Source organism: Nerophis lumbriciformis, linkage group LG24, assembly GCF_033978685.3.
Source record: "Nerophis lumbriciformis linkage group LG24, RoL_Nlum_v2.1, whole genome shotgun sequence".
In the NCBI taxonomy this organism is placed as follows: domain Eukaryota; kingdom Metazoa; phylum Chordata; class Actinopteri; order Syngnathiformes; family Syngnathidae; genus Nerophis; species Nerophis lumbriciformis.
In genome coordinates this window covers 4,278,781-4,301,049 of record NC_084571.2, presented here as the reverse complement: position 1 = coordinate 4,301,049, position 22,269 = coordinate 4,278,781, and the positions used below count along the sequence as shown (strand labels likewise).

General features: G+C 40.1%; 2 protein-coding genes across 5 annotated transcripts in view; one reads left to right on the top strand and one right to left on the bottom strand.

The window, feature by feature from the left end:
* Positions 1-142: 142 nt before the first annotated feature.
* prr14 (proline rich 14) lies at positions 143-22,123 on the bottom strand. 4 transcript variants are annotated; one of them, XM_061981353.1, is made up of 10 exons: positions 22,001-22,123; positions 21,341-21,511; positions 13,538-13,673; positions 13,411-13,464; positions 10,314-10,354; positions 8,145-10,241; positions 7,943-8,072; positions 3,979-4,088; positions 3,800-3,868; positions 143-666 (listed from the first exon to the last, which is right to left on the bottom strand). In XM_061981353.1, the coding sequence occupies exons 2-10, from the start codon at positions 21,481-21,483 to the stop codon at positions 375-377; spliced, it is 3,072 nt and encodes a 1,023-aa protein (XP_061837337.1). In that variant the 5' UTR covers positions 21,484-21,511; positions 22,001-22,123; the 3' UTR covers positions 143-374. The 4 variants fall into 4 exon arrangements, with proteins under 4 accessions (XP_061837337.1, XP_061837336.1, XP_061837335.1 ...); XM_061981352.1 differs by having other exon boundaries at positions 7,943-8,069; positions 21,341-21,506; positions 22,001-22,109; XM_061981351.1 differs by having other exon boundaries at positions 21,341-21,506; positions 22,001-22,108.
* Positions 21,493-22,269, top strand: part of pheta2 (PH domain containing endocytic trafficking adaptor 2) — a 21,194-nt gene continuing 20,417 nt past the window's right edge. The window contains exon 1 of the mRNA XM_061981361.1: positions 21,493-22,208. The gene's annotated coding sequence lies outside the window, so the exon portion shown is untranslated. The remainder of the gene's footprint in view (positions 22,209-22,269) is intronic.

Here is a 22,269-nt window from a genome sequence, read left to right as displayed (position 1 = left end):
TAATAACTGCCTCTATGTGTTGTGCTTTTATAGAAATAAACAATTTTTATAATGAATGCTTTAAAAAATTGTGGGAGTCACTTGAAGCACGGTAACAAAACAAACACGCCCACTAGTTCAATGTTTACCGTTAAGGCCGCCTTGTTCGCACCCTGGTCGCTTGGCAACAGCACAACACGCGCACGACAACAGTGGCGCGTCGCAACTAGCGTAATAAATAAGAGCTGCCAGTATACTACAGAGGTAACCATGACGACCACACTGACAGGAAGAGCTCAGGAGTAAAAAAAAAACAACAACACTCCAGAAGGCTTCCAGTGCGGCGATGCGTTCAGGGAACATTGGGGGGGGGGGGGAGATGGCGGTCAAACAGGTCAACAGTCCACCTGGTCGTGGATCAGCCACAAGTTGAGCTGGTCCAGCTTGGCGCAGAGAAGCGTGTCGGGGTCCGGCGCCTGGAGGGCGGCGGCGACGGCGTCGTCGTCTTTGGCGAAGCCCCCTCGTCTGGTGCGTGACAACTTACCCACGCCCACCGGCAGCTTCTTTGGCTTCCTGGCCTCGCCCACTTCCAGGAACTCCAAGAAGCGCTTGAAGCGCCGCTGGCCGAAGCAGGACTCAGAGCCGTTGCGGCGACTGAGCGGAACCTCGAAGATTGTCTCCAGCCGGCTGAGGAAGAGACAAAAATGGACTTTCATAGACTGGAAACACTCAAAACAGTTTCCTAAACATTCACTTCGATATCAGCATAAAAACGGATGATATCGACTCGTATCTAAAATGTCCTGCAGCCTGTTTACTTGAGCAAAGTTAACATCTAAATGTCCTCCAATAAGCTCACAATTTCTTCTATTAAAGTCAAGTCATTTACCAGAAGCTAAACATGCTACTAGCAGCTACACAATAGCTAAGCACACAAGCTAAACCAAGCCAAGTTTTTTCCACTGAGGGCCACAGAGTGCCAAATCAAAGGATGCAGGGGACAATTTGCTTCAAAACCAGTACAATGCTTAGTTAAATGCAATTTCTGTAGACATTTTGTGTGAATGCTGAAGAGCCGAAGCGTAAACTGGAATGCTAACAGTTAGCACGCTGGACAAATCGCATAAAGTAACAAGAAATACCAGCAAGATGAGCAAAAAAAGCTAGCATGCTTACCGCTAGCAATAACATAATACCAAAATATATGAGTCCGTTGCGTATACCTGCTAAATTAGCTAAAAAATCTTGTATGCTAAAATGCTAAGTGTAACATGCGTCAAGTACCAAAATATACTATTCTGGAGTGTTTAAAATGCTAAAGTTAGCAAGCAACAAGTACTAAAATATACACATACACACACATATATATACTCACTTATATATATATACACACGCACACATACACATATATATATATATATATATACACATACATACATACATACGCACACACACATATATATATATGCACACACACACACACGCACACACACACATATATATATATATAAATATATATATATATATATACACACACACACATATATATATATATCTATATATATATACGCACACACACACACATATATATATATATCTATATATATATATATACACACACACATATATATATCTATATATATACACACACACACACACACACACACACACACACACACACACACACACACACACACACACACACACACACACACACACATACATATATATACACACATACATACATACATACATACATATATATATATATATATACCGTATTTTTCGGACTATAAGTCACAGTTTTTTTTCATAGTTTGGCCGGGGGTGCGACTTATACTCAGGAGCGACTTGTGTGTGAAATGATTAACACATTATTGAAAATATCAAATAATATTATTTAGCTCATTCACGTAAGAGACTAGACGTATAAGATTTCATGGGATTTAGCGATTAGGAGTGACAGATTGTTTGGTAAACGTATAGCATGTTCTATATGTTATAGTTATTTGAATGACTCTTACCATAATATGTTACGTTAACATACCAGGCACGTTCTCAGTTATTTATGCGTCATATAACGTACACTTATTCAGCCTGTTGTTCACTATTCTTTATTTATTTTAAATTGCCTTTCAAATGTCTATTCTTGGTGTTGGGATTTATCAAATAAATTTCCCCCAAAAATGCAACTTACACTCTAGTGCGACTTATATGTTTTTTTCCTTCTTTATTATGCATTTTCGGCCGGTGCGACTTATACTTCGGAGCGACTTATACTCCGAAAAATACGGTACACACACATATATATGTATACCTGTATATATATATATATACACACATATACATACATATATATATATATACACACACACACACACACACACACACACACACACACACAGTCTAAAATAGCTCATATGTCAATACAGTCGAACCTCGCTTTATGAACAGGGTTCATAAATAGAACATTTTGTATAGTCAAGCAAATTTCTCCACAAAAAACAATATAAATATGAATAATGAGTTCCAGCCTCGACAAAAGTCCATATCTTAGTGAAGGTTTGTACATTTTGTACACAATATAAAGTATTATATTGTACTGTATCAGACTAACATAACAAGGAGATGATGGATTAACTATCTCCTAATTAAAAAGCTGAACTGTGCTGTATGTGCTGCTCTGCCAAGACGCACACACGCACACACAGAAGTCCCTTTGGTGCCCTCACAAATGATCAGTAATCACAAAAATCCTTATCTTTTAACAACCATGATGCTACAATAATATACACTGGGAAAACAAAATCCACTTTACACTAACTTTGACAGGCAAAGGGTGAGAGGGACGAGTGTGTGTGTGCTCTTGCAAGAGACGCCGCTGAACAAGCGGTCGTGTCTTCCCCTGCGCTGTGAAATAAATCTGCTTTGGCATACTTTAAGAAAAGTTAGGTCTCATCATAATTAAAAACTGGCAGTGGTACGAAGCCTGCTTCCTCAAACCCTTCAACATGAGCAAGCTCATAATGGCTGCCAGTGGGACACAAAATGAACGAATGAAGCATCCGTACACACAGACATGGTTTGTCTCCATCTAATAGTTTGTAAATTGAGGATCAAATCATTATAGTTGCATCTTACTTACAGTCTCCAAGGCAGAAGTACATTAGAAAGTATCCAGTAACAAACGTGTCCGTATCACTCAACCGACTGCGTCATTGATTGAAACTTTTATTAGTAGATTGTACAGTACAGTACATATTCCGTACAATTGACCACTAAATGGTAACACCCGAATACGTTTTTCAACTTGTCCACGTAAATCAATTCATGTTCAATTCATTAAAAAACAATTACCACTCCACTTCAATCTTAAAGACAGCATAAGTCCATTCCAGACGATAAATAATAATAAAAGTTTTTCTTACCTACAATTATTCTGTTTGACTCAATTGACTTAGTCAAAGCTTTTCTAACATTTTACACTACAAAACAAAAGTATGTATGACTCCTGCTGATATCCAATCAATATCAGTATCAGCCAATACTCCAGGCGCCAATACCGGCATCGTATTGGAATTGAAAGTTGTACTGGGACACCGCTATTCACCAGAAATGTGTAGTAGTATACCCATAGTGTAGTCAGCGGCCATTTTCAAGATGCGTACATTTTTTTATTGCCCTCAGTAGATTTTTAAAATAGAATAAGTGCATTATTATTAAATATAATAGTTATTACACTAATTTGCTTTGTCGTCTTGAGCATATACTCTTTATGTATGCTGGCATGGCTGGTAAACACTAACGTAAATGAGCTCACCTTTCAGGAGGTTTGCAGAAGTTCTTGTTGGTGTAAATTTCCTCCAAACTAAACTGCTTCTTCTTAATCCTGGTGTGGTAGCAAAAATAAATGGCAGAAAATAAGAAAGAACGCCGTAGCATATGATGATGATTGGGAAAACATGGACAAGATGGCCGCATGAACGCGGGCTTACACACCTGACAGGTTTCGGGAGGCCCATGGGTGTCAGGTTGTTCTGAGGTTTGGGCAGCGCCTTGCGAATTCGAATGCACGACACCTTTCCCCGCTCCTCGTGCTTTTGCCCCACCTGCAAGGAGGAGATTTAGCGCCCTGACCAAGATGGCGGCAACAGGAAGCGACAACAACAGAGTGGAAATCAAAACTACACATTTAATTGTAATTGTGGCCATTGTTTTTATTGTATCAGTGGATATTTACATTTTAATTCTTGTTTATGTTATATCATATGCAGTGCATTTGTAAAGTTTTCACAGCGCTTCACTTTTTCCACATTTATGTTACAGCCTTATTCCAAAATGCAATCAATTAATTTTGTCCTCAAAATTCTACACACAATACCCCATAATGGCAATGTGAAAAGTTGTTTTTAAATTTTGCAAATGTATCAAAAATTAAAAACAAAAACAAAATCCCATGCACATACAGTACATACCAAAAATTTAGACACACCTTCTTATTCAATGCGTTGAATGAGCTTCAAGAGGTAGTCACCTGAAATGGTTTTCACTTCACAGGTGTGCTTGAAGCTCATCAAGAGAATGCCAAGAGTGTGCAAAGCAGTAATCAGAGCAAAGGGTGGCTATTTTGAAGAAACTAGAATATAAAACATGTTTTCAGTTATTCCACCTTTTTGTGTTAAGTACATAACTCCACATGTGTTCATTCATAGTTATAGTTGCATAGATATATTTTTTAATATACTTTACTCCTTTAGTATTCCCCATTTAAGTATTATTTTTATATTGTTTTTATTTACATTTTTAACGAACAGAAACCAGAAAGTCAAGGTCAATGACACTTTGTCAGGAATTGTACTTCTACATCTCCCCTCTTGTTTATTTTGTACACAAATGTCAGAGTATACAGTATATGACAACAGGACAAAAATCAAATATGGTGATGATTCAGTAATTGTTAAATTGTTAAATGGATGTATGCCGTCACGGGTGTCAGCTGTTGGGTGCTATATCGTCAGTTTTTAAAATCTTTTTAACCTTTGTGAAGATTATGATTACATTTTCATCCAAACGAGAAGATAAACATCCCATCAGTTGGCATCCCAGTGAGAGCCGACGTTGTACAGTAAGTGATTGTTTTATTGTGTTTGTAGTTGGTATCTGCTTGTGTAGCACTTAGCATTACTGCTACTGCTACTTATTGGATCTACTTATCACTCAGCTTCTAAAACTTGTAGCTCAACCTCCATATATTCAGGCTTAAAAATATTACATTCTGTCCCAAAGTAGTAGTCTTCTCTCATGAAGTCTGCCATGATCAGTACTCGTTGTGGAAGGAAATAGCAAAATTGTGATGCGTCTGTGAAATGAATGCACTGCCGAATGCTTAAAATTAGCAATATATGTAAATATTACACGTGACCCGAACGGGACAACCGGTAGAAAATGGATGGATTGATTATGAGTGTGCCTGTTACTACATTACATACATAGTTACTTAGAGCAAGTATATACTGTATTTTTTAAGTGTGACCAGTAGATGGCAGTCATAAATAAGAGATACGTGTGGACTGCAGGCTGACGGCTGTTTAATGAATGACGCTAGCAAGTACCGGTAAGCAAGCAAGAGTTATAGACATGTCGAACTATCTCGTGCTTCAGACATCATTCTACACGACAAAACCGATGAAAACTTGGAAAAGCATGGAGGTCTACAACTTCTTTGTGTGTGGCTGGGTCAAGGACATTGGTATCAAGACTCTCCAGAATAAATATGCACCGTATTTGCTCGGGTAAGGAGGATGCATTTTATGATTTAACTTCGCATCTGCAGTCATGTTTGTTGTTGCTGTTGCATGCGCCGTTTATGAGTAAGCATGTTTTCCACATCTTTATCAAAATATATCCATAGATGTATGTAATGAAAGGGGCAGCACGGTGAAAGAGGGGTTAGTGCGTCTGCCTCACAATACGAAGGTCCTGAGCAGTCCTGAGTTCAATCCCGGGCTCAGGATCTTTCTGTGTGGAGTTTGCATGTTCTCCCCGTGACTGCGTGGGTTCCCTCCGGGTACTCCGGCTTCCTCCCACCTCCAAAGACATGCACCTGGGGATAGGTTGATTGGCAACACTAAAATTGGCCCTAGTGTGTGAATGTGAGTGTGAATGTTGTCTGTCTATCTGTGTTGGCACTGCGATGAGGTGGCGACTTGTCCACGGTGTACCCCGCCTTACGCCCGATTGTAGCTGAGATAGGCTCCAGCACCCACCGCGACCGCAAAGGGAATAAGCGGTAGAAAATGGATGGATGTAATGAAAGCTTAATTTATGATTGCTGCCTTTGGTAAAAGCCTAACTCTTTTAGGTTTTGCTAACATTTGCTTTCTTTTATTTAGACCCGTCGAGTTGGTGCTTTTCGAAACACTCGTAGCAAACGTGTTTAAGAAATACAAATAATATCAAGATAATACTTAAAAGGGAAATAATAAATGTTAAACGTATATCAAACAAACCCTTAATGAAGTGATCACTGCAAACGTGTGCATTCTTCGACTCTGCTCCCTTGGACTGGGGAGCGTGCTGCTAAATTTTGCACTTTTCCGCCCTTCTTGATTACCTCTCCAGCAACTCTGAAGAAACATTTATCCTTTTCGCAATTAAAATGGTTCGTACAGCCGAAAACAACACGAGTTTAGAGCATTTTTGTTCGAGAAAGTCTAAATGCTGCCTATTACCCGTTGAGAACAGACACTGGCTTGACCACCACCAGTATTTAATGAGCGGGACAGAGACAGGGCTGCGGAGCTGGCACTGAGCGCCGGGACAGACAAGCTTTACAGTGTCTTGGCTGAATGAGCAGGCATCGACACCGACACCTTGGTCTCCTTGGACGTATCCTCGCTCATCCATGCGGACTTGACACTGGCCGAGAGTTGGTGGGCGGCCGAGGGTGGAGTCAGCTCTCTTAATTGCTTTGTTGGGTCTGCTCCTGTCTCTGGCCATGCTCCCCCAACCCCAGCAGACGATGGCGTGGAACACCACAGACACCAACACTGTATATGCTATATTTTTTGTTGTTTTACTTTTGTGGGTATGTGTAGAAGTGCTGGTTGCATCAGCTCTGCTCTTTTAATGTCCTTTGTGATATTTGATGTTTCCCCTCTTACACACATGTTTATGTGTGCTATGGCTATGAGTTTTTTTCTTTCCTTTCCTCTCCAGGGGCCCATGCTTAGTCTGAAATTTTCTCCCCCCCTCAACGTTTAGCTGTTTCTAACCTTTTTTGTAAGGGGCGCGGGAAGTTGGCAGACCTGTCAGCGATCCTGTTCTGTCTCCCTGTAATGTTTGTCTGCTCTTGAATGGGATTGTGCTGAAAATCTTAATTTCCCTTTGGGGATTATTAAAGTATTTCTGATTCTGTTTCTGATGTGAGCCGGACGTGAAGTCATTTAAAACCAAGCAATAAACAAAATTCACAAAAAAGTGTAGTTCCCCTTTGAGTATATTTCAACACATATTGACATAAACAGACCTTTTTTTTTGTAAAATTGGACACTTTGGCTCTCAAATTTTAAGTCCACCATGTATGTTGACGTCAACTTTAAGTGGTTACTTTGAGTAACAACAACATGATGGAGCGGGACTTGATGAGTGGGTCCATATAGACAGCTTGTCGACATGAACATGTCTCCCGTCCAAAAGCAGAACCTAGTAACTCACTTCTAGCTGATTTTGATAAAACAAACGAAAACCAATCTATTTTATATTAAAGTCCCATCCATTCACAGAGATTTGATTTCTGCTTTGTTGATGTTAATTGGTATCCGCAATTCCAGCCTGCAATTTTCGTTCAGAATGTCCTAGTAACTCCAAAATTATTATCAGCTCAGTTTTGACCAAAATTGAGTTACTGGGTTTTGGACGGGAGATGTTTCATTATATAAACATGATTATTAAATGCATCTACCTTGAGTTCAGAGTCGGACAGAAACTTTTCTTCTCTCAGCGCTGCTTCGTCAAACTCCTGACTGGAAGAGCTGGCGTCCTCCTCTTCCTCGCTCTGATGTCTCCCGTCAGACTGCAGCACATTCCCCCTGCTGAGAGACGCCACGTTTACGCCATGGCACTTAATAAACCTCGTCATGTGACACATAGAAGAAGAATGGTACCTGGTGCTGGCGTCTAGGGCGTCACAGGTGCGACTCATGAGGAACGGCGAAGAAGAAGAAGAGGGCGTGTGGCTTAATATGGCGGCCTCGCCCCTCCCCGAGAGAAAGGCAAGGGGGCTGGAGAGGAAACAGGAAGCCAGCAGTGTGAGGGAGGAGCTGGGGGACAGGCTGTGTGACGTCAGGCCGTCGTATGGGAAGGAGCGCCTGGATGGGTACACCTCCTTCCGCAGGCACAGGGGGGCGAGCTCCCTCTCTACCTCCATGCTGCCCACCGTGTGGCGTCGGGCCCGACGTGAGCCTTGGAGAACATGAGCGAGGACGGAGGCGTGCGCCGGCAGCTGCTGGTGCGACCCAGGAAGTGGGGAGCGGGTCGCGGCATAGAGCGAGGGGATCTCCGGGCAGGAGAAGCTGCGCAGTAGGTGGTTCCGGCTTTCTTGGGGGCTCACATACGTCGGCAGGTCCTCCGTAGTGGCCGAGTTGGTCCTGTCGGCGCGACCCGGTTTGGAACGCCGCCAGTGGTGATCCGCTCGGGGCTGCTTCCTGTTAGCCCTCCTTGCGCTGGTCCGTAACCTGGAGGCGCTGGAGTTTGGATCATCTATCTCCTGAGCGTCACAGGAAGCAACATCAATGTCGAACATCTCGCTACATTCTGAGTGGGTTCTGAGGGACGGAAGATCCGACTGTCCGTTCCCTCCAAACGGCGTCATTTCAAAATAAAGTGGTTCGGTGGACATTTTAGATTTAGTCCTTTTGCTTTGGACGTGGCTGAGCTGTTGAATCCCGTCTGAGACGGAACATTCAGAACACTTCTTGGCTCTCTTGACGGCCAGGCTCCGGGCCGTGTTTCGCACGTGCTCAGAAGATAAACATGCGAGCGCGTCGGGCTGCGACGAGATGAGCGATTTGCGTTTGCGTGCATTGGTGTTTACATTCTTGCCTTCGCTCACTCCCTGCAGCAGAACCTGTTGAGCGGGCGTGACTACCGGGTCAGCACCGACGTCGGGTTCACCGAGGTCGCCTCTCGTCTTGTGCGTTCTGCACCCGGGGCCGGGCTTCATCTTCCTGTTGCCGCCGCCTTTCTGCTTGCTCTCGTTGCCGACTGGAAGCAGAGAGTCCACTGAGGTGGCTCCTGAGGCACTTTGGGCCGGCGGGCCTGATGCTCCATTCAGTTCTGGCCCACCTTTTACTTTCCGCTTCACTCTCGCTGCAACATTCCGTGTCCTGGCGGCAGGCTTGAGCATTTCCTGACCGCGTAAAGCTGCTTCTGCAAACACAACTTCCTGTGTGAGCGGTGCCTGTCCAACGAGCTCGACTTGATTTTTGGACTCTGCCGGGCTTGAAGTCACCTTCATTTTTTTGATCTGGACCAGGACTTTGAAGTTACACTTGGGTTTTAGCCGTCTCTTGGACTGCACAAGACCAGAGTTGGTTGTGGCGTTCTTCTTAAGTTCCACCCGGAGCAGGCTTTTATTTTTTGGGATCTTCGCAAGGTCATGATGCACGGACTCACAAGGAGATGAGGGTGGAGATATTTCAATGTTATCTTTACCTACTTTACTTCCGGTTTGCTTCCTCAGCCGGGCTTTTAGCAGCCCAGTTTCTTCGAGTATCTCCTCTTCCTCTATGACGTCGGCCATCTTTACAAAGGTCTCCTGTGTTGGCAGATGGTTCGTTGGCGTGTTGCAGGGTGAAGGCACTTGAGTCGTGTGCTCTGGTGAAGCTGATGAGTCCACGTTAAACAATCTCCTAGAACACTGGGAGTCACTTTTTGGGTCAGGTTGATGGACCTTAGTGGACAAACTCCGCTCGGGAGCTTCTCTGTCATCCTGCTCGATCAGCGCGTGCAGAAGAGGAATGCTTTTGTCTTTGAGGAGTTTAACAGGACTCATGACTATTTCGGTGAAGGTGGCCATCTTGGACTTGAAGGACTGGAAAAAAGGGTTGACCCATCCCGCAGGAGCTGAAACGGTCGCGTTGTGCGGATCCAGGACGGACACGGAGGAGGCAGGAGCGGCGGGTGTGGCTTCCAGCCTCTCTGCCAGACGTTCTTTGTGGAACACAGTTTGGTTCTCTGCAGGGATGCTTTGCTGCTTCTCCCTGGAATAAAAGATGGAGAAGATGAGGCTCAAACCCAGCAGACAAGATGTCCAGGGAGATGATCTCACTTACGTGTTTTGGCACTCTGCCGCAGCACTAACATCACTTCCATCCTGCAAAATAAACTCAGTTATTTAGAACTATTATTGTGTCAAGTCAAGCTCATGTTGCAGTAAATTGAATGATGTGGACACATTTGTTACTGGATACTTTCTAATCCACTTCTGTCTTGAATACTTTGTATCTGTAATTAATGTGCAACTATAATTATTTGATACTTGTTTATAGAGGTGAGAATTTTTGGGCACCTAACAATTTGATTCCAATTCTTGGGGTGATTCAGAATCAATTCTCGATATATAAAATTTGGTATATAATTTTGAACAAAAACTTCTCATAAAAGCTACAACAGCTCCTCTTGGCTGCTGACCTAGGACTTATACTCACAGTGTTGGCTTAAATGTCTTTTAAAAAGTTTATTTTTAGAATTTTAATTACAAAAATCACAGAATGTTAATCAAAAAATAAAATGGCACAGCTCCAACCCAATCCCAATACTTACGATAGGAATTTACAGAGCAATTGAGAAGATATACAAATACAATACTTAAATACCATAGTAAAAAAAGGAAAACAGAATGTTGATAAAAAGCAACAGTTATCAATAATAATAATAATAAGTAAGTTTTTTTGTTTTTAATCCCTGAAAATCGATTCTTAAAAGAAATACAAAAATTATGTTTTATTTTCTTAAAAGTAAAACGATGTCAAATTAAAATGTATTTATAAATAAATATATATATATATATATATATATATGTTTTCAAAATATATATATGAATAAATTAGGTTATAAGATATATATTTTTTCAACATACTGTATATATATATATATATATATACACACACACATACACACACACATATATGTGTATATATATATATATATATATATATATATATATATATATACACACACACACACACACATATATACATACATACATACATACATACATACATACGTATGATTTTCATGTTATAAAAAATATATATTTATATTTTCATACATATAATTAAATGTAATAAAAAATAACATTTATTTAATAAGATATATATATATATATATATATATATATATATATATATATATATATATATACACACATATTTTTTTTTTTATAACATATAGAATGTCTTTAATAGATAGATAGATAGATAGATATTTAAACCAATTCTCGAAAATTATCTATTTAGAATTGGAATAAATAAAAATCGAGTAGACGTTAACTGTCTAGCTTTGCACAAGTAAACAACTGCAGGACTGCTTGTATCGTACTGTACATGATATCACACATTTTACATTTACTTGTCTTTTAGCTGATCTCGGACTAGAGCTGCAGCAATTAATCAATTAATTCAATAAGAAAAATATTTGATTTATAGTCTGTTGCTTTGATTCATCGTTTAATGAGTGTTACGAATAAAAGTTGATAAAATCCGGACCATAGAGTGCCCACGACTTTAAATCTTCGGACATGTAGCTGTTTAGACAGTTTAGCTGCAACCTGCAGCCCTGTATCAGATCGATATCTGATCAAGACACTCCTAGTTTTTAGGTATGATTTTTAAAACTATTAAAGCGATTTACACAAAGCTGAGCGGTTTTATGTTTTCCATTACTGCGCCCAAAATGAACTGAACAGTGAGCGCAAAACCCAAGGTATGTAACGAACCATCATTATAGCGTACCTTACACTCCAAATTTCCATGATTAATTTACTTACAATCTTGAATAAAATAATGTTAGGTATTGGCAAAGAGAAAAATAAAAAAAACATTAAAAAAAACATTTTACAATTGAAATTACAAAAAATAAATAAAAAATAAAAACCATTCCCTTGTGCTACGTTTGTTCCGTAAAAATGTTGTTTGTGTCGTAACGGTTTTTAAGTTATTCTAAAATACATTTTCTGACTAGTGACGTCATTCAGCCCCCCCAACTCCACACCTTCATTTGTGCTATAATTTTTTTGGGCCTACTATTATAGTTTTTATGTTATTAACGTTTTATTATTCATAACCATGTCAAAATCTCCCCAAACCTGTCTAAAACATTTGTACTGCAAACATTTTTTTCAAAGTGTTAATTTTTTTTACATTTTATAGTTTTTACGTTAACGTTTTATAGCTTTTATGTTCGCGTTTTAGCATTTTTAAGTCATTAACGTGTTATAACCCCCCTACCTTGTTCAAATCTCCCCAAATTTGTCTTATACGTTTGTGCTGCAAACATTTTTCTTCGAACTATTATAGTTTTTATGTTACTAACATGTTATTATTCATAACCAGCCCCCCAACCATCTCAAAATCTCCCCAAACTTGTCCCATTTGTTTGTGCTGCAAAATGTTTTTGTCTATTATAAATAATATAGTTTTTATGATATTATGTTATTATTCTTACCCAGCCCCATAACATCAAAACTAAAATAGTTAGACAAAAAACATTTGCAGCACAAATAAATGGGACATGTTTGGGAAGATATTGACAAAATACAGGGACTGGCTATGAATAACAACATGTTAGTAACATAAAAACTATAATAAACAAAAAAATGGGACAAGTTTGGGGAGATTTTGCTGTTACCAGTCAGGAAATTTATTTTAGAGTAAATAAAAACCATAACTGCACAAAATAAAATGTTTACGGCACAAAAATAGCACAAATGAACAGCAGTGTTATTTACATTTTTGCAATGATAAGGGGGCCAACTTCACACAGGTTTTTCTCCAATGAATGAAACATTCAGACAGCTTTGTGTTGCTGTATAAGAAATGCCAAGCACCTCCAAGGCATTCAAACTTGAACATTTTTAAGAATTTCAAGCGCGCCTGGAAAGGCGAGATAAGCGATGCAAACAGTGTCATTGAGTAAAAGCGGCGATTTTTGTGCTAGCGGGTCAATCCCGAAACATCTCAGGGGCTTGTCCGTGTCGGATGCGGCAGACCATGAAGGAGGATTAAGCGCCACCCAATTAACCCCTCGCCATGTTGACACACATGGTTACATTGGCACAGCTGCTCCGCTCGGGGATCAAACGGCGGTAGATTTAAGACGTGGCGGTGTGCAGATGGCAGAGGACGGGAAACAAAAGACAAACAAACTGACCTGCTTCTCATGTGGACATGTGCTGTCGACCCTGGGCTGCTTCGACACTTGCACCTAAAACAAACACAGGACATCAACGACGACGACGACGACACACACACACACAGTTGGTAAGAAGTAGGCGCACCATGTTCCTACTGTCTCCCTGTCTCTTGAAAGAGGACGGTTTCTGCGTGGACGGCGTGACTTCAGCGTGGGGAGTCTGACAACAGATCCTTTGAATGCGGCCGCTCCTCCTGTGGCTGGATGTCCCAACATTTACTCTGCAAAGCAGCAGTGATGAAGCCCACAAGCAGCAGCAGCGTTATTACTGGAGCTACAATTTGGCTGCATTCACTAGTCTTGTCACTTGTCAGTGTGTGTGAAAACAGAAGAACAGTGCAAAAACAGAAACAACTGAACAAAATTTAGACTCAGTGAAACTTATCGGAGCATTGTGTTTATCAGATGATTACCTGCCTGCAATTTGCAGGCTTTAGGTTTTATTTGAAACACTTTAAATTCGCCAACTTGTAAGGCTGTGAATCTTTGGGTACCACAGAATTCCATTCGATTATTGGGGGTAACAATTCGATTCAGAATCGATTGTCGATTCAAAATCAATACTTTTTTTAATAACATTGTGTGCCAGATCTATGATTAACAACATTCATCCATACAATAGATGACCAGCTCTGATACATTTCTACATTACTTAAAAGAAAACTGGTTTTCTACCCAAACATTTACTTAAGCGGCTGGACAGGACAAATTCTGGGAATAAATAAATAAATAAATAAATAAATATATATAATATATGTGTGTATATAGATATATATATATAAATCAATATGTGTGTGTGTAATGATTCTTTATCGATTAAACAAATATTTTTTTAAATCGATAAAGAATCATTACACACACACACACACACACACACACATTGATGGACAAAAAATGAACCCCTCAAGGATATATATATATATATATATATATATATATACACATACATATATACATACACACTTTTTAATCGAATTTTGTTTAATCGATAAAGAATCATTACAAATAAGATTCATTCAAAAATCGACGATGGCGAACAAGGGTGGCAAACATGCAGCAAACAAGGAAATGTTTCGGAACCAAAACGGGAACATTTTGCAATTACAAACGCTGCAAGATCAAAGACAAATGCAAAAGAAAAAAATGTGATGAATGCCATAAACAACCTCGCAAACAACAGCTTGAAAGAAATTCTGCAAGTTCATGAAACAAAACAGAAGTTAGCAAGCAGGGATGTAACGATAAGAAAATGTTATATCACGGTTATGGTGACCAAAATTATAACTAGCTGCGTTTCCATTGCAGTTTTTGCCAAATTAAAAGCGGTATTTCTAAAATTACAACCAAGGACATTTGCGACTTGTAGGTGTTTCCATTAAAGGGTATTTTACGTCATGAGCCATAATTCTCGCAAAGTCCCGTCCTGCGTCCATTTTGAGGAAGATGAACGCTTTACGTCAGTAGTAGTAAAGGAATGGCTAAATCAGGCTAGAATTAAGGTTTTAGAATGGCCTTCCCAAAGTCCTGACTTAAACATGTGGACAATGACAAGTCCATGTCAGAAAAACAACAAATTTAGCTGAACTGCACCAATTTTGTCAAGAAGAGTGGTCAAAAATTCAACCAGAAGCTTGTGGATGGCTACCAAAAGCGCCTTATTGCAGTGAAACTTTCCAAGGGACATGTAAGCAAATATTAACATTGCTGTATGTATACTTTTGGTCACATTTTCAGTAGACCCATAAATTCATAAAAGAACCAAACTTCATGAATGTTTTTTGTGACCAACAAGTATGTGCTCCAATCACTCTCACAAAAAAATAAGAGTTGTAGAAATGATTGGAAACTCAAGACAGCCATGATATTATGTACTTTACAAGTGTATGTCAACTTTTGATCGCGACTGTATATGATAATAGCTTCAATATAGAGGCAACTTGTTTTCCACTCCACTGGTACTTTAGTATCTGTCCTGTATGGCACCCCAGGTTGCCAGGGTAACTCCCGTTTTGTTCCGGGAAGTTGGAGCATTTGGGGTCAGTGTGTTTCAAGGTAGTGTTTACGCGATTGCGTCATTTTTAATTTTGCATGTGGTATTTGAGAAGCTACTCGTCTGCCCCAGAGTCCGACGGTGGGAAAATGAAGGACAGGGGGACTTTAAAATCAAGGTACGTACATACTTGCCAAGCTTGAGTCCTCCGAATTATATATATATACCGTATTTTTCGGAGTATAAGTCGCACCTGCCAAAAATGCATAATAAAGAAGGAAAAAAAACATAAAAGTCGCACTGGAGCCCGGCCAAACTATGAAAAAAAATGCGACTTATAGTCCGAAAAATACTAATATATATATATATATATATATATATATATATACATATATATATATCTGTTCGGCCACCGTGTTCAATGGAGAAGTCTGATCTACAAAATGTGCAGGCAGCATACCCCTTCCCCTTCGAGCTGTCCTGGATGAACTGAAATTATTGTTTCCAATCATTTTGGAACTTGCAAGCGTACTTCTCCTTACACGTCGTCGCCATGTCTCTTCTTCGTTCTTCTGCTTCGTCTCTGTTGTTTTTGGACATTACTACTTGCGTCGTTTTGAAGCAATTCATGATGGGAATATGGATGTTGTGTGTCAGTTAGGGCTGCAACAACTAATCGATTAAGTCGATTAAAATCGATTATAAAAATAGTTGCCGATTAATTGAGTCATCGATCCGTTGGATCTATGCTATGCGCATGCGCAGAGGCAACTTTTTTTTTTTCTTCTTCTTCTTTATAAACGGCAACATTTACAAACAGCTGAGAAACAATCAAAATAAGTATGGTGCCAGTATGCTGGTGTTTTTCCAATAAAATACTGGAAAGGATAGAAATGTAGTTTGTCTCTTTTATCCGATTATTAATCGATTAATCGAAGTAATAATCGACAGATTAATCGATGATCAAATTAGTTGTTAGTTGCAGCCCTCGTGTCAGTGTATTAATGTGCCGGCTGGAATAAACACACGTTGAGAAATAGCTCCGTGCCTGCCTACTTTATGGGTTATAGATAAGCCTTTGGATAACAGAGACATATATAATAGTCTCCTTTTCAGGTGAGAGAGGACGCTTAAGGCAGTGCCTTTAAGGCACACCCCCAACATTGTTGTCCGGGTGGAAATCGGGAGAAATTCGGGAGAATGGTTGCCCCGGGAGATTTTCGGGAGGGGCCCTGAAATTCGGGAGTCTCCCGGGAAAATCGGGAGGGTTAGCAAGTATGACTGGGAGATGCAACTGCTCTGTACTTCTCCCTACGTCCGTGTACCACGGCGTTTTAAAAAGTCATACATTTTACTTTTTGAAACCGATACCGATAATTTACGATATTACATTTTAAAGCATTTATTGGCCGATAATATCGGCAATCCGATATTGTTGGACATCTCTAATTAAAACATAATAAAAACTTATACTGGATGGATAGATCTTAAGATAAAAGTTGTTGAAAGTAAATAAAAAATATGATTTTAGTGGGGGTTTTAAACTGTCGTTGCTCAAAAAATATAATAAATTAACAATCAATGTTATAAATGGTAAATGGGTTATACTTGTATAGCGCTTTTCTACCTTCAAGGTACTCAAAGCTCTTTGACACTACCGTATTTCCTTGAATTGCCGCCGGGTATATATTATCCACATGCAAGGTTTTACCGTCAAACTCTTTTCGCAAAATAATTAGCGCATGCTTAGAATTAGCGCATGCTTAGAATTACTGCCGGGTCAAACTTGTTTAGCAAAATAATTAGCGCATGCCTCGTTTTACCGCCGGGTCAAACTCGTTTCGCAGAATAATTAGCATATGCCTCGTTTTACCGCCGGGTCAAACTCGTCACGTCACGAGTGACACTTCACCTTTCAAGGCATCATTTTCCAAAATGGAGGAGGCTAATTTCAATAATTTAAAATCGCATAAAGGGAAGAAGATAAAGAGCTATTCAGTGGGATTTAAGGTCCAAGCTACTGAATATGCTAAAAAGAACAGTAAAAATGTTTTATTAATATAGCTGCGTGTGTCAAATATGAGTCATTAAATGACTCCTGCCTCATGGTGGTAGAGGGCGCTAGTGATCCCAGGGATCATTCTTGCGACTACTCGGCTGCAGAAGAAGTGACAAGTTTTCTAAACTGGACTTTCAATCGAAGCAGGAGGTAATAATTAAAGGAAGATCTCCATCAAGACAGAGAAACTTTTAGAACTGAAGAAAGATAAGGAAAACTTCTATAAACAAGTTATCAATGCTTTTGTTCAGAAGGAGCGGCGCATGGACTTCATTTATAAGTAAAGGTAAGACCATAATAACGTTTTTATTACCAGTAAATGTGCTTTTCATGATGGTATCCTTACATCACACTCAAATTTATAAGCGCAGGTCTAAATTTACCGCGAGAAGAGGTTTTAAATTAATTACCGCCCCGGCGCTAATTCAAGGAAATACGGTATTTCCACATTTACCCATTCACACACACATTCACACACTGATGGCGGGAGCTGCCATGCAAGGCCCTAACCACGACCCATCAGGAGCAAGGGTGAAGTGTCTTGCTCAGGGACACAACGGACGTGACGAGGTTGGTAGAACGTGGGGAATGAACCAGGAACCCTCAGGTTGCTGGCACGGCCACTCTCCCAACTGCGCCACTCCGTCCCCATTATGAAATATTGACTTATTTGTTGTCCGGGTGGAAATCGGGAGAAATTCGGAAGAATGGTTGCCCCGGGAGATTTTCGGGAGGGGCACTGAAATTCGGGAGTCTCCCGGGAAAATCGGGAGGGTTGGCAAGCAATGTTCCCTCTAAGGTGCGCACCTGCGCAATTGCGCACTGCTCACGCGTCCTCTGCGCACAGCAAATCTATGCCGCGCAAAAAATCAAATCCCACTCTAAACAAAATAAACAAATCGTTTGTTTTGTATGATTTTGCACTGCAACTGTGAGTAACAGGTGACGAAAGGCGGCCACAACAGGCTTGGGGTGGGGGCGGGGTTTGGTGGTAGCAGGGGTGTAAAATGTAGCCCGGAAGAGTCAGGGCTGCATGTGATTCTGGGTGTTTGTTCTGTTGTGTTTATGTTGTGTTAAGGTGCAGATGTTCTCCCAAAATGTGTTTGTCATTCTTGTTTGGTTTTGGTTCAAAGTGTGGCGCATTATTAGTAAGAGTGTTAAAGTTGTTTTATATGGTCACCGTCAGTGTAACCTGTGTGGCTGTTGACTAAGTATGCCTTGCTGTCACGTACGTGTGCAAGCTGAAAATGTACATTGTATAACAAGTGTTGGGCTGGCACGCTGTTAATACAGATTGTAAAGGGCGCCAAATGGTGTACCATCATGGCTCGCCCTTATTATAGCTGTAAGGGCGAAAATCGGTGAATATTAATCCCGGGGGTTTGCTGCGAGATAGTGATGGGTTGATGAGGCATCATGAAGCGTTTCGACACATTGCAAAACTGTATTGATACTGTGTCGATACTGTGTCACTAAATACTGACATCTGCTGGACATTAAAAATCCCTACAGGCAACCTATGGACCGACTCAACTGACACTGATTTGATGCCCTAGTACAGGGGTCACCAACCTATTTGAAACCAAAAACTACTTCTTGGGTACTGATTAATGCGAAGGGCTACCAGTTTGATACACACTTAAATCAATAAATATATTGTCATTTGTAAGTTACACGTAAGTGTGATTTAAACAAGAATAGCTAAATAAATACATTTATATATATAAAAAAATGGGTATTTCTGTCTGTCATTCCGTCGTACATTTTTTTTTCCTTTTACGGAAGGTTTTTTGTAGAGAATAAATGATGAAAAAAACACTTAATTGAACGGTTTAAAAGAGGAGAAAACACGAAAAAAATTAAGATAAAATTTTGTAACATAGTTTATCTTCAATTTCGACTCTTTACAATTCAAAATTCAACCGACAAAAAGAAGAGAAAAACTAGCTTATTTGAATCTTTTTGAAAAAATTAAAAAAAGAATTTATGGAACATCATTAGTAATTTTTCCTGATTAAGATACATTTTAGAATTTTGATGACATGTTTTAAATTGGTTAAAATCCAATCTGCACTTTGTTAGAATATTTAACAAATTGGACCAAGCTATATTTCTAACAAAGACAAATCAGTATTTCTTCTAGATTTTCCAGAACAAAAATTTTAAAAGAAATTCAAAATACTTTGAAATAAGATTTAAATTTGATTCTACAGATTTTCTAGATTTGTCAGAATAATTTTTTTGAATTTTAATCATAGTAAGTTTGAAGAAATATTTCACAAATATTCTTCGTCAAAAAACCAGAAGCTAAAATATTTATTACCGGGTATTCTTTACAATAATGAAAAATTTTTTTTTTACTTGAACATTGATTTAAATTGTCAGGAAAGAAGAGGAAGAAATTTAAAAGGCAAAAAGGTATATTTGTTTAAAAATCCTAAAATCATTTTTAAGGTTGTATTTTTTCTCTAAAATTGTATTTCTAAAAGTAATAAGAAGCAAAGTAAAAAATAAATGAATGTATTTAAACAAGTGAAGACCCATCCATCCATCCATTTTCTACCGCTTATTCCAAGTGAAGACCAAGTCTTTCAAATATTTTCTTGGATTTTCAAATTCTATTTGAGTTTTGTCTCTTTTAGAATTAAAAATGTCGAGCAAAGCGAGACCAGCTTGCTAGTAAATAAATACAATTTAAAAAATAGAGGCAGCTCACTGGTAAGTGCTGCTCTTTGAGCTATTTTTAGAACAGGCCAGCGGGCGACTGATCTGGTCCTTACGGGCTACCCGGTGACCGCGGGCACGGCGTTGGTGACCCCTGCCCTAGTATATACAATAATATAAACCAAGTCATTGTATTTCATTTAGGGTTATTTCATATCTTCATTTAAATAAAAATATATTTGTATCTTTTTTAGATACAGTCAATAAATAATGTGAACATGTATCATAACATGGAAATCTAAGAGAACGTGTTGTGGATGATTGTGGACTGGGAATTTTTTATTTTTTATTTTTTTTTACACATTTTTATAAAAAAAAGAAAAAAAAAAAGAAGTTTTTCCGACGTATTACATTTTAGACTATTTCTCTTCTTAGTTATTATTTCTCCGGCTGTAGAAAAGAGCCGCTCACAGGGCACAGAGGAGGCGTCAGTGCGACACAGTTGGCGTATCGGTCACGTGACCAAAACAGCTCATGATCGGTCACGTGACTTTCTAAAAGCGGTACGCGCACCGACACAGGGTTTCGCTCTATGAGCTCGACGCATGCGCCGATGCATCGGTGTTGCCGGACCCATCACTACTGCGAGAGGTACTGAAATCCGGAAGTCTCACGGGAAAATTGGGGGGTTCAGCAAGTAAGCTGCTGAGCCGCATCAGAGTGATCAAAGAGCCGCATGCGGCTCCGGAGCCGCGGGTTGCCGACCCCTGTTTTAAGGGGAACTAAATGTGATCTCTGAAAGGGGTACACAATCTTTCCAAAGCAGGACCCCCACCCAGGCATAAAATACTATAGTGCATAGGTGATTAAAAAAAAACAATATCTAAGTGGGCCAAATCACATATATTAGAAACAAATCTCTTGAAATGGACTAGTCACTTGATTATAATAATAAGACATTTAAATTGTTAGGTCAGGTTTGAGACAAATGTGCTGCTGGTATGGCCACAGTGTGCACGTCTGTATTCCACTGAATGTTCAGGGTGTTTGTGCGTTTGCTCACACACATGAAAAATTAGAGGGAACATCGTTGGCAAGTATGGGTACATACCGTTACACCCCTTGATTGCATGTAAGTGTGAAGAAAGGCGGGGTAGGCGTGAGGACAACTATACCTGGGAGTGATGGAGGGAAGGGTGAGGAGCGGCAGTGGAGGTTGACTGTGTGGGGGTGAACTAGAGTAAGGGTTTGGGGGCATGGCATCCTCATCCATTGGAAAAAGCATGTGGGGGAGTGAGTCAGAAGGGTAAGTCAACATGGCTCTCTCCCGCGCCTTGTCTCCTGCTCTGCAAACAACAACACAAACATGCCGCCATCACTGCTGGAACACGTGACGTCACTTCCATAGTCTCCCCGCAAACGCCGCTGTGTCCATTACGTCACGTCAATGAGTCCTACCGCGTTACGGTGGTGTCAGCACGTGCTTGTGTCATGTGTGGGAGGCGCTGTGGCACAAAGACGTGGCGCGACGTTCAGAGAACAACGTCGTCTATTTGCTGGAACGGACCCCCGGTGTCAAACTTTGACGCGTGAGCTAATCTCTGACGTCGTCGTGATTTATGTCCACACGTCCAACGTGGACGAGCGTACACGTAAATGTACTATTTAATTAATCACTGAATATGTCACATGTAATCTCCTCAAGTAATGAAACCGTGCGCCAGAGAATAGCCGTATCCGGGAGCGGTCGGGGTGTATAGTGTTCACCAAGAAGCTCATATCTGCTTTAGCTTTACGCCAATTGAGAGACTGAATAACGTTTAAACGTATCTTACCAGAAATGTGAAGCTGGACCATGGGATAATGGTCCGTCCTCCACGTAAACAAGACGAACCGGACGGCGCCCAACAGCGACCACAGATGGTATCCGAGTTTTACAAATCCAACGAGACGCGGGGACCAACCAATCAAAATTGAGCTTATAATCAGCCAGGAAGCGCTGCTAAAGTTCAGCCAATGGCAGATGGTCTTTCTACGTCACTAGTAAGAGTTGACCAATAGGACATGAGTGTGTGTTACTGTTGTAACCTCTTTTTTTTGTTTT